This window comes from Parus major, chromosome 2 (assembly GCF_001522545.3).
Source record: "Parus major isolate Abel chromosome 2, Parus_major1.1, whole genome shotgun sequence".
NCBI lineage: Eukaryota > Metazoa > Chordata > Aves > Passeriformes > Paridae > Parus > Parus major.
The window spans coordinates 131,191,366-131,207,953 of record NC_031769.1 but is presented as its reverse complement, the minus strand read 5'-3'; the positions used below and the strand labels follow the sequence as shown (position 1 = coordinate 131,207,953).

Sequence of the window (16,588 nt, the reverse complement as noted above, 5' to 3'; positions counted from 1 at the left end):
CCCTGCGCGCGCGCGGCCGGCGATGGGTGCCGCGGGCCCCGCGTGCGCGGCGCACGAGCCGCTGTCGCGCGAGCCGCCGGCGCGCTCCGTGCTGCGGCACGTGCGGCTGGAGAACCTGGCGGCGGGAATGAGCGGCGGCGTCCTGTCCACCCTGGCGCTGCACCCGCTGGACCTCGTCAAGATCCGCTTCGCAGGTGAGGCCGGACCGGCCGGCCCCCGGCCGTCCTGCGCTATAGACGCCCGGACGGGCCCGAGCTCGCCCGGGACCTGCCGGGCTTCCTGCCCAAAGCCCGCGCCGTTCTGCCCGCCCCGTGCGCGGCGCCGGCGGGGCAGCCCCACGGCTTGGAATAAACCGGCCGTAAGCCGAAAGGGACGGTCTCCGCTTCTCTTCCCTGCTATCCCAGAGCTTATCCTTGTCACTTGTTGGGACTGTAAAATGTGCGGTGTGCCTCGAGCTGTTTCCAGGCAGATTAGAGAGCTGGCCAGCCTCTTCTCCCCTTTCCATGACCACCAGTGCCAGAGGACACCGGAGCACTGTCTGCTTTTATCAGGCGGATTGTCCCAATCCCACGTTCAAAGTTCACCTTTATGCCAAAGATTTTCAACTCTCAAAGTGTGACGGTAGTTTTGGAATAACCTTAGTTGTTAGCAATAGTGGTATTGTTTTGCAGAAAACTCTTAACTAGTTTATTTTTCCACAGAGAATCATGACGACTTCTCTTGACTTTTCTGCTAATTTGATGAACTTGTCCACCATTTATCATATTCTCTTTCAGAGAGGTTGAAACATCTGTATCTTTGGATTGTTTTCTTAAACAGATACATCATAGATGTTTCGAAACCAAAGTATCACAGAGACGTTTCACAAAATTTAATACATCACATGTCCTACTTGGGCACATCCTGGGCTGCATTACGAAGAGCATCGCCAATAGAAGGGCTCTTTTCTCTCTGTTTTCTATTTGTAAGGCTAGGTCAGAAGTACTGTGTCTGTTTGGGGGCTCTCCAGGACAAGGAGGGAAGGCAGTGACACACTGGTATGATTACAATGGAAACCACCAGGCTGCTGAAGGGGCTGGAGCACTGGCACAGAGCAGTTTGGCCTCAGAAAGGAAGGGCTGAGGGAAGCTGAAATTGCAGTCTATGACAATGTTATTGGAAGACACGGAAGGTAAAACCAGATTCTTCTTAGGGATGGTTAGTAAGCCGAAAAGGAGCAGGCACAAGTATGAACAAGGAAAATTCCAGTTATTTTACTGCAAGAATAGTCAATTACTGGAAAAGGTTACCCAGAGAGGCTATAATCTCTTCAGCCATGGAAACATTCAAGAGTCAACTAACTGGTCATGTCCCTAAGTAACCAGATCTAATTAGATCCAGTGTGAGTACAGGTTTGGATTAGGTGGCTTTTGGAAGTCACGTACTTTCACATGCTTCTTTGGGTTGAAAATAACAATTCCTATCTTTTGTCTTCAACCAGGGAGCAGGAGCTGGTACCAGAAATTAATATTGTGAAGATTCTTGGTAGCATCATTGACAGAAAGACTTGTATTCATGTCTCTGATTTCCCATGTTGCTTAATATGTTTATAATCTTAATCTAGTTTCTGCATGGTAAAAGAATTCATAAATGTCTCTTTGGGAAAGGTCTAGCAACACTTATTCAGGAAGGAGAAAAGAGACGTTTGTGTTCTTGTTTTGGGTGGTTGTCAAGGTGTTCAGGCCTTGTCACACTGTGCTCATTAAAAGTATTTTGTCTTTAATGCTGAACTCTGTCACAATGTGCAGTACCGGACACAAAGTTCAAGAGGACTGAATAATAAATGTGGCACTGAGCAGAAAATGCCTGTTTACCAGGATTAATTTTGATTAATTAAATCAAAACAAAAAAACGACACTTCTTGTAAAACTTTGAGACCAGTTTTCAGTACAGTTGCAGTCTAGCCATACGTCTGTATTGAGAATGAAAGCTGCTGCTATGTTGGCATCATAGAGTAATTTAGGTCAGAAGAGAGCTGAGGAATTCACCCCCTACTCAGATAAGCTCTGCTTAGATCTGTTTGTTCAGTCTTGTATACTGGAGTTTTGAGTAGCTTCAAAGATGCTCTTTAGGCAACTTGTTCAAGTATTTGGCCACTCTGCTAGATAAAAATTTCTGGTCAGAATTCCCTGTGTTTCAGCTTGTGTCTGTTACCTCTTGTCATCTCACCATGGACCGGATCACATGTGTCATCAGTAATCAACTTACTCCCTTGCTGTTACAGTAGGAGCAATAGTAGTTTCCACTCCAAGTTTTGTGGCCATCCAAGTTCTGCATGATCTGTCAGACAAAAACTTGTGTGCTTTCTGTATTTTTGAAGTGACATTTTCTGAATTTTTGGACAACCAGCTGTTAGATTATTACATGGGAAAAGAAACATTTGAGTATTGTGGTAAAAACTGACTTGGGAATCAGTAAGACATTACCCATTGCTTTATAGAACATTTTAAAGAGAAAATTTTAATTTAACTGTTATTACTTGGGACTTGTCTAAACAACGTAGAGAAACAGGTCAAGGATCCCATCCATATCACTTGAAATATGATGCAAAATTGCTGGAGTGCTAAAAAGAAGAGACAGAAAACTTCAAATCTGCTGCTCATCAAAAATGCACAAAAGTGCATTTATTTAGCTTTGTCAGATTAATAGAAACTTTCCACTTGCTGAGCTAAGGAGTTACCTCCTTTTTTTGTTTCTTTTCCTCCCCTTCCCTAAGTTCTTGAACTGTAGGCTTATAAAGCTGTAAACTTTATACTTTAAATCCAACTCTTGCATACTTGTGAAATAATACTCTTGTAATATGGTTGATCAGTTTGGTTTTGTGTTCATTTATTGAATGTATTGAATTTATGCTTTAGAGGCTGTGGACTTCTTTGTTGGCTTGGATGCAGTTGAACTTTATGCTTCCTGAAATGTTTCTCACTGTAATTTCTTTCTTTCGTAGTAAGTGATGGTTTGGAGCTGAGGCCAAAGTACAATGGGATTCTCCACTGTATGAGCACTGTCTGGAAGCATGAAGGACTACGAGGCTTGTACCAAGGGGTAACTCCAAACATGGTGGGAGCAGGGGCTTCCTGGGGACTTTACTTTTTCTTGTAAGTAGAACCATAAAATGTGTCACACTCTGCACAACGTAGTGTTCAGATATACATTGCTTCTTCTTTGTGAGGTATAAAAACACGCTAAGTGACTTACAAACTTGTCATTCTCTTAGCTAGTCCAGGTCTGTTAATGTTTATTATGGTTTGCTGTTTTAGAATTTAAGCAAGACCTGTTCCTTTGTCAGGTACAGGGCATTCCCTTGATGATGTGAAAATACTAAGGAATTTGAGAGGTGGTGATACTATTCATAAAGAATTCTCTTGAAATGCCAATACACTGTTTTTAAAACCTCATGAAAAGCAAGAATCTAAATTGATTTCCTAAAAAATTAAAGAACATGAGGTTTTCCACTAAAGCTGAATGTTTGATTGTTTTTAATAATTTTAGTGCCAGTTTTTTCATTGTGTTTGTCAGTTGATGTGCTTTGGTTTTAAAGCCCATTTCTTAATATTCTACTTTATTAACTCTGTTACTGTGACCTGATTTACTACTTACCCCTATTAACTGAAACATCTTAGGGACTAGTTAGCTGGCATGCCTCTGCAAAGCTCGCTTGCCAGTTGTCTAGACTCTGTTATTGTTGTACTTCAGTCCTTAAGTTTTGCTATAGATTGCTATTGACACTTCATCTTCTGTTGACAATTTCTTAATTCACAAAGATTGCAAACTGGATCAAGATAAGAAAGCTCAATGTATTTCTGAGCCAGAGGGTAAATACCTAGCACTGTGGCTCCCAGCAGACTTCTTTTAGAACTTAATTCTTGATATCTGATAATATTCAAGATGCAGTCCCATTGATACTGACAGTTTAATTATACAATTGAAATATTTATTACCATAGTTCACTTTAAATAGCTAACAGCTCAGAGATTAATTAATCAATTAAACAAAGGTGGTTTGGATACCTTTTCTTCAAAAGCTCTGTGCCACCATGATCTTAAGTCAAGTATGCCATTCTGGACTTGAGTTTTTTGTGGTGTAGGTCTGTTTTCACCTTTACTAAATTATGTTTACTAAATTATATTTTCCAGTTACAATGCCATCAAAGCTTACAAGAAGGAAGGGAAGATGGAAAGTCTCAGCGCAAGCGAGCACCTAGTGTCAGCTGCAGAGGCTGGTGAGGTTAAATGCAAAGATCAATTAATGTTCACTTGTACCTTTTCCAAGTGCTGCTACCTGCCTTTCTCTGTCACTGCTGCTTTTTCTTGCAGGTGGCAAGTGTAAGTGTTCCAGCCAAAATGCAGTGGTTTGTTGTCTGTAAATAAAACAAAGATGTCTATCACAAACAGATGGGTCACTATGGTCCTTTGGTTTTCTGCAGAATTAGTGGTTGTCAAAATGTCTCTTGTCCTTGTTTTCATTCTGTATAAGCACTTCCCATATTTAGTACTGTATTGGGTCCCAAAATGTGGCGGTAGAAATCTGCTTCTGTCAGGTTGTTAACTTGCTAAATGTTTAACACTTGGACCTGGAAAGGAGGCGGTCTGTTGCGTCATGGAATGGTTTGAGTTGGAAGGGACCTTAAAAATAATCTAGTTCCAACCCCCTGTCGTTGGCTGGGACACTTCCCACTAGACCAGTTTGCTCAAAGCCCGATCCAGCCTGGCCTTGAACACTTCCAGAGATGGGGCATCCATAACTTATCTGGGCAACCTGTTCCAGTGCTTCATCACCATCACAGTAAAGAATTTCTGCCTCATATCTAATCTAAACCTACTCCCTTTCAATTTGAGTCATTCCCCCTTTCCCTGTCACTATATGCTGTAGAGGCAATTTGGAAGACTTTATTAGGATTTTGAAGCGTTTATTTAATGTTGAAATATAAGGCATATTATTTGACATGAAATATAGTAAGAGATTCTGCTACAATGGTATTTTCAATATATAAATAATATTTATATTATAACCTATAAAGCTATAACAGATTGTTGCTATTAAGCTGTCAATATTATTAAGCAAATTTCTTATCACTGAGGTGTCCATTAAATTTTGAATTATTGTATTCTGAAGAATAACTCAGATAATCAGTGGTACTTTAAGAAATTACGTTTCCTATCTACTTCAGATTATACTACTAACTGTGGGAAGGTGAAGCAAAAAAGGGGCTGTGCTAGGAACATGCAAAAATACATGTGCCCTGCAAAAGTACCCCCAGCAGGAGTGAACTGGATTTGTTCCAATTGAAAGAGCTTTGAAGGGAGAGAGAGGGAGCAGTGGAGAGCATAAACTTCACCTGTTTTAAACAATATGAGTACTCTGGTAGGAAAAGTCGTTTTGTTATTGTAGAAGGCTGTGTTATTTTGGACTGAACAAACTGGGACAATCTGTGGACTTGGCATAACAATGAGTGTAACTTCTGTCTGTTGTCAGGAGCCATGACTCTCTGCATTACAAACCCAATATGGGTAACCAAGACTCGACTTGTGCTGCAATATAACGCTGGCGTGGATCCATCCAAGCGGCAATACAGGGGAATGTTTGATGCTCTTATCAAGATCTACAAGACAGAGGGCATACGTGGCTTATATAAGGTAATCGCATTTAAGGAAAAATTCCAGGATTGCCTGGCACCACCCAGTAGCATGGGGACACTTCTAAATATGTGCCTACAAAAAAAAAAATATTGTAATAGCTCACTTTCACTTTCATTCTCTGAGTCTTTCCCACTGAAGAACTGCAGCAAAAAGGCTTAATCAGAAGAAAAGCCATTATACTGTTGATAAACTACTTTGTAATTTTTTTTTAATCTTCTATGATTAGAATCTGGATAAACAGGGCAGCAGCAATGTAACTTATGTTGCTGGTAGTACTTCCTTGCATTTTATCCCTTATCTCTGTATTTCTAACATCTTCTGGGAGATAACATGACCAAAACACTTGCTCATTTTTTCTTCCACAATGGATAGTTTCACAACTGCTTATTTTCCCACTGGTTATTGATGTCTGTAATCTGTCAGCTCTAGATACATTGAATTTGCAGACTTCTAAATATGGTCTGCATATGCGTGGGTTTTTTCTTCCCTTTAATTTAGGGAACCAGATGGCAACAAGATTTGGACTTTTTCCCTCCTCCTCCCTTCAGGTCATGACATCAGGATGCATTCATCAGTGCCTGGAAGTTGTGAAGAAGCCTATTTTAGTTCAGTCTAGCTCTTCTCCTGCAAGTATTACTGCAGAATCATAGAATCATAGAAAGGCTTGGATCAGAAGGGATCTTAAAGATATTCTTGTTCCAACACCCCTGTGATGGGCAGGGACACATTCCACTAGCCCTATCCAGAGCCCTATCCAGCCTGGCCTTGATAGGAACTGCCAGGGATAGGGAACAAGACCACTTTCTCTTAGAAGTTGTCCTGATTACTGAACATCAACTTCTTTTATTTTCAACGAAAAATGTGATCTTTCCTATTCTGTAAGACTTGTGTGCTTCATGGCAATGAATGTCAAATTCTAACAGCAGGAACAAGGCGCTTTACTTATTCCTAAATTGAAATTGTCAGAATTTCTGATTTGTCTGCCTGGATGTCTGCTCTGTTCCATGTAGATAAGTTCTGATTTCTTGGATCTGTTAGGTTTTAAGATGTCCTTCCACCCTTCTTTTCAGATTATTCGTGTATGTAGCATGTGTTGCCTTTGGCACTAGAGACTTCTTTGTAGTGTTAATCTGTAAGTGTGGGACTAAAGCAGCTACTTCCTTTGAAAGAGAAAATTACTTGCTTAAATCTGCAAAGAAGGTGACCTAAATAGGTCCTGAGTGACCTACATAAGTATGTACACTGAGCAACTTCCATTTGATGTCGGGACTCTCTCGACCTTGTCTATACTGGGGAATAAAGGTACCTCTTCAGGTGGCTCTTTGACTTGTACATGCTCTAGCCTTCCTCCATTTCAGTGTTTGGGGGAGTTTTTATTTTTCTTACTCTATTTGAAATTGAACAGCTAAAGATTTGTTAATTGCCCTGAGTCACAGAAGTTGTAGTACACACTACTGTCTTCTCTTTTCTCATAAGCTTCATTTCAGATAGCATTCCTTACAGCAGGTAAGGGGATCTCAGACAGTATTGCCTTACAGTAAATGAAGGGATCTCAAATAGAGCAACTGTCTCAGATAGAACTGGAAATAAAATCTGGAAGGAGTTTCTTTTTTTGAGATTTTTCTTCTAAAGAATGATATTTCTGATCAAGCAATTCAGTATTGCTCTTTATTGCACAGATGCTGTTACTGATCTGAGCAAATCCTTTCAGTCCTTTGAGGTACAAACTGCTTATGTTAATGTTAGGCTACATCAATCTTTCTAGCAGGGATCAAAGCTGTCTCTATTAGCTCTGCTGGGTATTGATTGTTCATCAAATATAGTTTGTCTGAATCTGGGTTTCTCAGTAAGTTGTTCCTCTTGAACTTGGCCTGGTTTTGAAAAGGCAGGAGGGGTGTCCTTCACTCATTATCCCCATAAATATCCAGTCAGTGATCTTCCACACCCTCCATCCATTGGGCTTTGTCTTTTGGCCTCCATCCCCCTGATGACTGGGGACAGAGCTGCTCTGCTGCACACCAGGCTGAGTTAAAAATAGGTTGGGGTTATATACTTTGAACACATCCATGGGTCTGCTGGAGATCTGAGCTGTAAAAATTATTGTGCCAGGAAGTTGAATGTCATGCAACCATCTTCATGTTATGAGTGCTGTGTTGTTCCTTTCAAGTGTAAGGTAGGAGTGACCAAACATGGTAAAATAGTTGTAAGACTGTAGGATTGGTACTTTTAGGAAACCATAAAATATCTCTGAGCTGCTGAGAAACTGTTAAATGTGTAGTTTAGAGTGACTGACTAAGACACCAGTCAGGAATGCAGCTAAAATCCTTCATGGCCTCCATATTTTGGTATGTGCACTTCTAATAGAAGCAGTAGTTGGAAATAGAGCAATGCTTAATAAACAGGAGTAAAATACACAGGAAATGTTGAAAATTTAAGGTGATTAAAATAAAATCCAGGTTCATCAAGACTGAGAATAGTGTTGTTATATGCTGACAGCAATAGAAGTCATAACAGTACTGTGTGTTTGTTACCAAGTGAAATACATTTGGACACTTCTGTGTTGTCATTTCACCTTTGGTAGGCAAGACTGTATGGTCTGAGGGTAAAGTACTTTTTCTGCTCCCTCAGTGGCTAAGTCATGTAGCTCTCTTTATTTTGCAATGCTTTTGCTTCTGTTATTTTTCTTGTAAATATGAAGCTTGTGAGCTTTTTGTATCTTTGTACTTGTACACAGCAAACAAAATCCATTGAGATTTGGCCGTCTTGATTTTAACTGAAGTTGCAGGTTCTACACAGAGGCGTTAGTGGTTTTCAGGTAAAAGATGGTAACGTTTTTCAGTGTGAAGGAATCAAGATGACAAAGGTGACTTCAGTGTCGTGTCTGCACAGATTGTCAGAGCAGGGCACTCAGATACCACAGGTCTTTGACACACTGAGGGCCCACATGAAGGCAGCACTGGAGAGATTACAAGGGGTATTTGCTGCATTCTTTTGAAACATACCCCAGAGGCTGTTCTGGCTTGAGTGCTGTCAAACACGTCAGGCAGTGATGTGAGTACCACATCACCAAATGAACCTTGTTCCCTTCTTTATTAAGAAGCAGGGGCTTTCCAGTGTATACATTTGCCTTGTGTTTCTTTTTAGTGTGATGGGTAACTTTTGAAACACTAACCAACAGGACATTTTCTTGTCACGGATTTTCAGCAGTTAAAATACTTCAAGTTAACTTTTAGCTATTTCTTTATTCCCACTGTCTGCTGCTCAGGATTAGAGGCCATTTAAATTTCTAGTTACATATTTAATTCTGTCTATTGTTCTAATCCTTTAAAAGAGAATTCAAGTAGGACTTCTTTGAGAAACTATTCATCTTGTCATGTCTTCATGGCAAAAATCTTCTAAAGATATATTTCAAATATTAAAGTTAAAAATAACAAGAAATACGTGAATTTATTATAAAATTTATCTTTGTTGTCATATTATGGATCAAAATTAATTCTATCAAATTTTGTGGCAAGAAAGAATGTTGTATTAAATTATTCTAAAAATAAGAAAACAGAGTATGTTTCAAAAACTTTCTCAGCCAAGATATTTCAGTGCTGTGAAGAAATCAGTTTTGCTTTGAAACATTTTTCCATAAGAATACATTGTTTTCTATGATCAATAGAAACCTGGGTCAGCTCCTATTTTACTGAGGCACATTGGCTGACAATTGCTCACTCCTTTCTTGCATTTTTTAATATTGGCCCAACATTAAAAGTCACTCGGTCTTTGGAGGCCTTTCTCATCAGCACAAGACTTAGTGTGCTGGTATTTGTTTATGAAGTATGATCAGTAGATGCTTTAGGACTCTTGGGTGCAAGTTATCCAAATCTTCTGGCTTAAGTTTTAAGAGTTTAGCCCTCGTAAAGGTTTTTCAACTTTCTTCTTTTGTTGGCAGGGAAAGTATTACCTCATTCTTCTATGATATAAATACATTGTTCTAATTCTTTCCAAGTGGAGAACAATTACTTCCACTGTCTTTTAGTGGCTTTACTGTCTAATCACTGGGAAATGTTTGTGAAGTTTCATGTTGTTCCTTTTTTTGCTGACCCAGATCATTTCTTCTTTGACATTTTTATTTTTTTTTCCTTTTTTCTACTTCTTCTGTTTTTATATTACTTTTATTTATTTCTCTGATCCAGTATTTCTGAAAACCAAAGTTATCCTTTTCCCTCTGTTGGGGCCCTTTGGCTTCAAACTTCACTTTGTGCTTACAGCTGACAAAATACAGATATGTGGTTTAACTCCACTTGTTCTCATCTGGGGAAGGTTTTTTTTCTGGGACTTTCACTAGCCCTTAGTGCATTTCATCAGTTTGTGGTCACTGATGGTGAGTTCATGACCATTATTTAGAAGAATTTCATGTATTAAAAGAAGTTCTAAAAAATAATTTCCTGAATTACTGAAAAACTTCAGAAATCTATATGTAGCATTTGGAAAGCTGATCCCTGAAGTGAGATTTTGTGTTGTCTGTGCAATTTTTATGCCTGCTGTAGTTTTACTTGTTGGAGGTTTTTCTGCAATTTAGGAGTTTTATTATTTTATTTTGTCTTGTTAACACTAATTCAGTGGAATCCTTCAGGGATCCCTTCTCATTTTCACCTTCTCCAGGCTTTTAATCCTATACTGATAAGTCTTTATTCAACATTTTGGGCTTCCGTTTTTAGTCTAACAGGATGTGACATCTGGGCACATTTTGAAATGCCTTTTTCTTGTCTGAATGGATCATAGGAAGTAAAACTGTTCTGTTCAATTTTTTTTGTTTCAAACTTTGTTTCTTTGAGTGCTTTTAGCCACATTCTGATTACTTACTCCATTATAATTGTCCCTCAATAGTTTGCAGCAAGACTTTGAGTCCCTTTCTGGCCAAAATGATTAATCCCCCATTTATTTGTGTCTTTCAGTGTAAGTGACCAACTCTTCAAAAAGAGAACTAGTGCTTTTCAGAACTCATGCAGCTCATTTTAAAGGAGCTAGTCCTGCTCCTGGGGGAACTCTTGCCTTCTCTTTCCTGTGGGGACAATTCAGAAAGTACCTGTTTTCCCCCTTCATTTCAACTTTTTTGAAGCTAAAGGTTGATGTATATTTTCATGTGTTTGTGTGTGTAAGTAAAACAGGGCTGGAGTAGCTCACTCTCTTCTCCCACAGGGACATGTTGTGGTGGTGGACGTGGCAGTGTCAGGTTTATGGTTGGACTTGATAATCTTAAAGGTCTTTTCCAACCAAAATGATTCTATGATTCTATACAGACACAAACATTTTTAGTATAGAAATATGTATCTATCTCATAAACATACATTTATGTAGAGACACACTTGCAAACACATACCCATCTATTTCCTGGGCTCAATCACAGTCATTTTTTGTGCCTCTGCTCCTGATGGCCCTTCTCTGAGTTGCCAGCATCTGTCATTGCTTTATGAGTCTCAGGTGGGAGCCAGACCCCTCAGTGCCAGTCTCTGGAAGGGGCAGGTGCTGAGCAGCACATTTGCAAGACCACAGCTTGATTGTGATCTTGCCATCCTAATCGGTGTTAGCAGCTTGTGCTCTGTGAGGTGGAGTCCCTGGGCCACTTGTTTTATCTCAGTGACTCTAGGTGACTTTAGGCTGTCTGTCAGAAAAGTAGCATTTATTTATTTGTTTGTTAGTTAGTTAGTTAGTTAGTTAGTGTGATGCCTGCCCTTAAGAATACCTGAGTCAGAGTGCAACAGCTGTGCAGGCACAGTCTGTACATTAAGGGAGGACAAATGTGGATGTGTGAGCTGTGCTCTGTCAAGTTGTTTAGGTTTTGTGCATTACCCTTTAACCTTGTTTTATCCTTTTTTTTAGGGATTTGTGCCTGGTCTGTTCGGAACATCACATGGAGCACTTCAGTTCATGGCCTATGAGGATTTGAAAGAGAGATATAACAAGTATAGAAACAGAGTATCAGATACAAAATTGGTATGGTGCTTAAGAATAAAATTCTGTTGTGGCATGTAAATAAATGGAAGCTGATTCCATTTGTTGGGTTACACAAGAACCAAACATACCAAGTATTGGTACATTAATTCAAATGCAGAATATATAGAAATAGAAATTATAGAAATAATACTTTCTCACATTTTAGGAACAAGCAACTGGTTTTCACTGTTTTTAAAAACCAACTTCTTATTTTGGCAAGTGTTTTGAGAATTTTAGAGGAAGGAATGAGGGCTTTTTCTTACTTTGTGGAACTAGTGGGGGTGGTATTGAACCCTGGAAAACTCTTCGGGTGCAAGTTGGGCAAAGGTAGCTACTTTTGGAAGTGTTTCTCTTGGTGGGAATGAGAAGGCAGAGCACATGTTTTACAGTCAATTACTTGTAGCACTGCATGTAGCAAACACTGACATTTCTTTTAACATGTTGTATTATTAGAGGGGAAAAATCTAGAGTATTGTTTGGTTCTACATTTTAAAATCAAACAAGAGTTTGGGAACTGGCCAATTTAAACCATACCTAAGGCAAGCCTGACAATTTTTGTTGCTTTTAGAACACTGTGGAATATATAATGATGGCAGCTGTATCCAAAATATTTGCTGTGGCAGCAACATATCCCTATCAAGTTGTGCGAGCTCGTCTTCAAGACCAGCATAACACATATTCTGGTGTGTTCGATGTGATCCGCAGGACATGGAGGTAGGTGTGCAAAAGTTAAAGCATGCATGTTGGAAAATGGATTTTACAGATTCAGAGCTACATTTACTGGCTTCTGTGCTGACTTGGAGAACCAGTAGAGTTCAGAGCAAATAAAGTGTTAGTTGTACAAAATCATACTGTGCAAGATGCCACCAACAGCGGCAGGCTAAGGAGGAGATAGCAGAGAGTCAATGCCCCCCTGCAGGTTTCTGTTGTTTATTCTGTCTCCCTTCTCTCTTCTCCAGCAGATTTCACAGGGTAAAAAACAGCATTGTCATGGCTGGTTTGGGACACTAAATGAAATCTCACTTGAACTGCTTTAGCTTATCACATGGGACAGGAGCATTCTGCTGCTGGGAGCTGTGGCTAATCCGAATTCCTGGCAAGGTGGAGTGAGCTAGCCAGAGCTGATTATACTGGTGTCCCTGGGTTACCCTGGGGCCTGACTGCATTTGTAGTCTAGTCCCAGCTTTCTGTAGGATCTTTAGAATCCTGTGACCTCACACCTATTCATGTCTTCTCACAAACCTTCCCTGAGCTCTTCCCTGAGCTCCACAGTGCAGGGGAGAGTTTTCACACAGACCTGTGTAGTTTGTAAGAGTGGCCCCCTCTGCATGTGCATGCACAGCTTTGGGCAGTGCTTCTGGGTTGCAGCTGAGTTGGGAATGGAGTCCTGTGAAGAGGTGCCAGCTCAATAAGTGACTGAGGCTGTGTTGTCCCTGATTCAGAGGCTGTACAACCCATTTAGACTGGAGGCAATTCAGAGCAAAACTAGCTCTGATGTGTCAGTGCTGTGCCCTTCAGTGCTGTAGGCTACAGGAAGGCTTGTTAGTTCTGGTAAAGTGTGGTACAGCCATTCTGGAGCCACTACTGTGCTCATGATGAAACAAATGTGACTTAGGGAGGGTAGTGTAAGCCACACCCAGGCATTTCTCAGGATCTCTGTTTACTCATCATTCCAGGTGTCCTAGGTCTGTGACACCTGCACCTAAAGAGCTGACATTTAATGTCTCTAAAACTTTTGAACAGCCCTAGTATGACACACTGACCCAAATTGGGTCAAATTAGATTCTCATTTTTAGGCCAGTAGAATCAAAATTCTGGAGGGGGTGCCTAAATTCTCAAAAAATGAATGCTGACTTTTCTTATTTGTTTAGCCAGTTCTTGTAGCATGAAGAAATATAGTAAATTGCCTTTCTGCTTAGACAATACCCACAAAAAAACACTCAAAGCCTAGGCTAAATAATTGATCTACATAACCCTATTATATGTTCAGAAGAAAAAATGATGGGTTAATACTTGATGCACTTCAAACTGTCTGAAATTGTTATTTCTAACCTGAAGTACATCTCTCAGTAGAGTTCTCGGGGAGTGTGAGAAATAAAATGCCAGGTTTTGTTTTATGTCTGATTTTTTCTATTAAAAGACATTCATTAAAGCCACATATTCTTTTTTTCTTTAAAGGAAAGAAGGTGTTCATGGATTTTACAAAGGAATTATACCTAATGTGATCAGAGTGACTCCTGCCTGCTGTATTACCTTTGTAGTTTATGAAAATGTGTCTGGCTTTTTACTTGGTTTTAGAAAAGAAAATAATTAAAAGTATGAACTTGTGTTCCTAGGAAGGAATCTCTACTTTATTTTTTATATTTATGGTCTGGGAGAAGTTTAGTTCAACCGTCTTTCTTTGACACTGTGACTTGATCCAGTATTTTGAGGAAAGAATGTGGAGACAATAAACCCTGCCAACATCTCTCCTGTTGAATGTTCCTGCATTGCTGCCTTCCTCTCTGAATCAGCTGTGTCTGCTTGAAGCAGATGTCTGCAACTGTGAAATAATAGTGCTGTCACTGGGTGAAGGCAGCTGCACAGCAATTCCATTCATCCTGGCCTGCCTGGAATAACCCACTAAACAGTTTCAACAAGTCTCAACAACAGTTGGTGAGATTCTGCTCCTGCACAAGTGGAAAACTTCATACAAAAGCAACCCTGGGCCTGTCAAAACTTCCTTAAATCTCAGTCTCATTAAAACAAGGAATGTCATTGGATCCACCTCTGTGTTATTGGTCAGATTTTAGGATACGGAATGCTCCAGACTCCACTGCTCATCCAATGCAAAAATGCTGCTCAGTGGGGTGCAGTTTGGAAACTGAAATTGTTTTTTTAAAACAGCTGTCCATTCTTGGGTTTGAATAATTGCGAGTCTGATGAAACTCAGTTCTTGTCTCATACCAGGACAGACTTGCACTGTGGTTTTTGACTTGGTTTTAGCAGCAGACCTATGTGCTAAAACTGCATGTATTGCTGGCTACTTAATTCATTTTCTCTCTTTCATTCTCTCTCCATCTCTCTCTGTGCCAGTCTATCTACATTCTTATACAGCTGACCAAATATTACTAAGTAAATGCATATTTGAAAGTGGGCTTACATTTTATAAATGAGGATTCTTTTCCTTGTAATGTCATAGTGATGCAGTGTTCAAAGCTGTGTAATAACAAATAAGACCACGCTTGCTTTCAATAATACTCGCTGGAAAAAAGGGTTTCTAGTCTAGAAAAATCCTGTGCATGGGACTTTTTTTCAAGAAAACCAGAACAATCTAGTAATGTCTTCTGATTTGGTTTAAGGAAAAGATTGTTAATATATTGATTGCTAACTTACTGATAAATTAAATTATAGTACATCTCATAATTATGGTTTTTTTCCACACCAATAATTGCCATCAAGGATACGTACTTTTTAGAGTCCTGGGTTTGGTGGTTTGGGGTAAGATATTAAGTATCTAGTAAGTATCATTTAACTAGTAAATAAGTTAGCAAAGGCTATCCAGCAGTTAGAGGGATATCATCAGTTACATAGGGAGCAGAACTATCACTTAGAGAAGTTTCCTGTTTACCAGTCTAACCTAAAGGAGAAGGAACGTTTTTTAATAAAAATTTAATGGATTAGGGACTTGGTTTAAATTTTAAGTTAAAATCTGTGAAGCTACAGAAACTACTCAGTATTTTGAATCTTTGTTCAGCAATCCATTTGCTTGTTTTTGTAGATACTATTGCCACATACCACATTTTGTGTATTACTACATTCATTAATGATTTACACTTTCTCTTCCACAATCCCATCCCCTCTACTGATACGATTGATAATCTCATCAGAAGGAATAATCTCATCTGGGCCAGTATGGCTGCTTTGGTTTTTATTACACAAGCTTCCATGTGTAGTTAGCTGAAGATAAATTTACTGGAAGTTTACCATGTAAATTATGTAGATCCATAGCTTCTGCCTTTGGAGAGTGCTTACCAGGGTTTGTTTTGTGATACACAGAATGAATTTAATGGGATACTGAGTTAACCCTACCACCCAGGGTCCAAAATATATTTTGAAGACTATGAAAACATGAGAAGAGAAAAAGCTCTGCACGTACTGCCCTGGCTCAGTGTGCTGTGTGCCCAGGACTGCTCACTCATGCTTCAGGATAAATGCAAAGACGGGCAGCGAGCGCACGCACAATCCCTCACTGTAAGTTAACTGAGCTTCTGTAAGCTCACACCACAGCTCAGCTCATAGTAACCTGTTTGTGTTCAGATACCTTAAAACCATATCCAAGCCAGTGAAAACATTACAGTTCTTCAGAGACAGAATACCAGCTGTGTAACTTGCTGGCTTGCAGTAAATCTCATGCACCATCTTGCAGCTGGGCAAGCCCAAGTGCTCCCCTCACTGCAGATATCCTCCCCTGGTACCTGCAACAACAGCTACAGGCAAGAGCTACCCATCTGAGAGATGCCTGGGGGAAATCTTACAGCCTGTTCAGAAAAGATGAGGTTTAATCTTAAATAGCTGAAACAAATTCATTATCTCAGATTTAAGGGGTTTTTTCCTTCTAATTTCTCAGAAGAGTGGAGATTTTTGCATGTTGTACATGCTTTTCATGTTTTTTTTTTATTTCATTAATGTAAAATTGATTTTGTAATACAAATGTTACTGTTGTTTCTCTTTAGAATGTGTACAATTTTTAAAAATATTTGAGTATGTCACTTGCAACCTTTGGAAGAAAATACTTAGAAACACTGAAGCTTGTGGTTTGTTGGCATGATTGGTGTTGTCACTTGTCAAACAGCTGTAACATCATTGTTTCACTTTACCAATTCTCTTTTTGAAAGCCTAGGCATTTCAGCTTGCCTTATTTCTTCTAAACTGTTCAATATATCTAGCTT

The 16,588-nt window shown here is 39.6% G+C and overlaps 1 protein-coding gene across 1 annotated transcript; it reads left to right on the top strand.

Annotated features, from left to right (window-relative positions):
- Positions 1 to 17: 17 nt before the first annotated feature.
- SLC25A32 (solute carrier family 25 member 32) lies at positions 18 to 15,059 on the top strand. Its single transcript, XM_015619594.3, has 7 exons — positions 18 to 194; positions 2,984 to 3,134; positions 4,173 to 4,258; positions 5,512 to 5,672; positions 11,544 to 11,657; positions 12,226 to 12,371; positions 13,836 to 15,059. The coding sequence occupies exons 1-7, from the start codon at positions 23 to 25 to the stop codon at positions 13,969 to 13,971; spliced, it is 966 nt and encodes a 321-aa protein (XP_015475080.1). The 5' UTR covers positions 18 to 22; the 3' UTR covers positions 13,972 to 15,059.
- Positions 15,060 to 16,588: the final 1,529 nt, after the last annotated feature.

Coding starts and splice junctions, on each gene's coding strand:
- SLC25A32 (XM_015619594.3), top strand. CDS start 23: ATGGGTGCCGCGGGCCCCGCGTGCGCGGCGCACGAGCCGCTGTCGCGC. Junction 3,135..4,172: donor TGGGGACTTTACTTTTTCTT/GTAAGTAGAACC, acceptor TATATTTTCCAG/TTACAATGCCATCAAAGCTT. Junction 5,673..11,543: donor GCATACGTGGCTTATATAAG/GTAATCGCATTT, acceptor CCTTTTTTTTAG/GGATTTGTGCCTGGTCTGTT.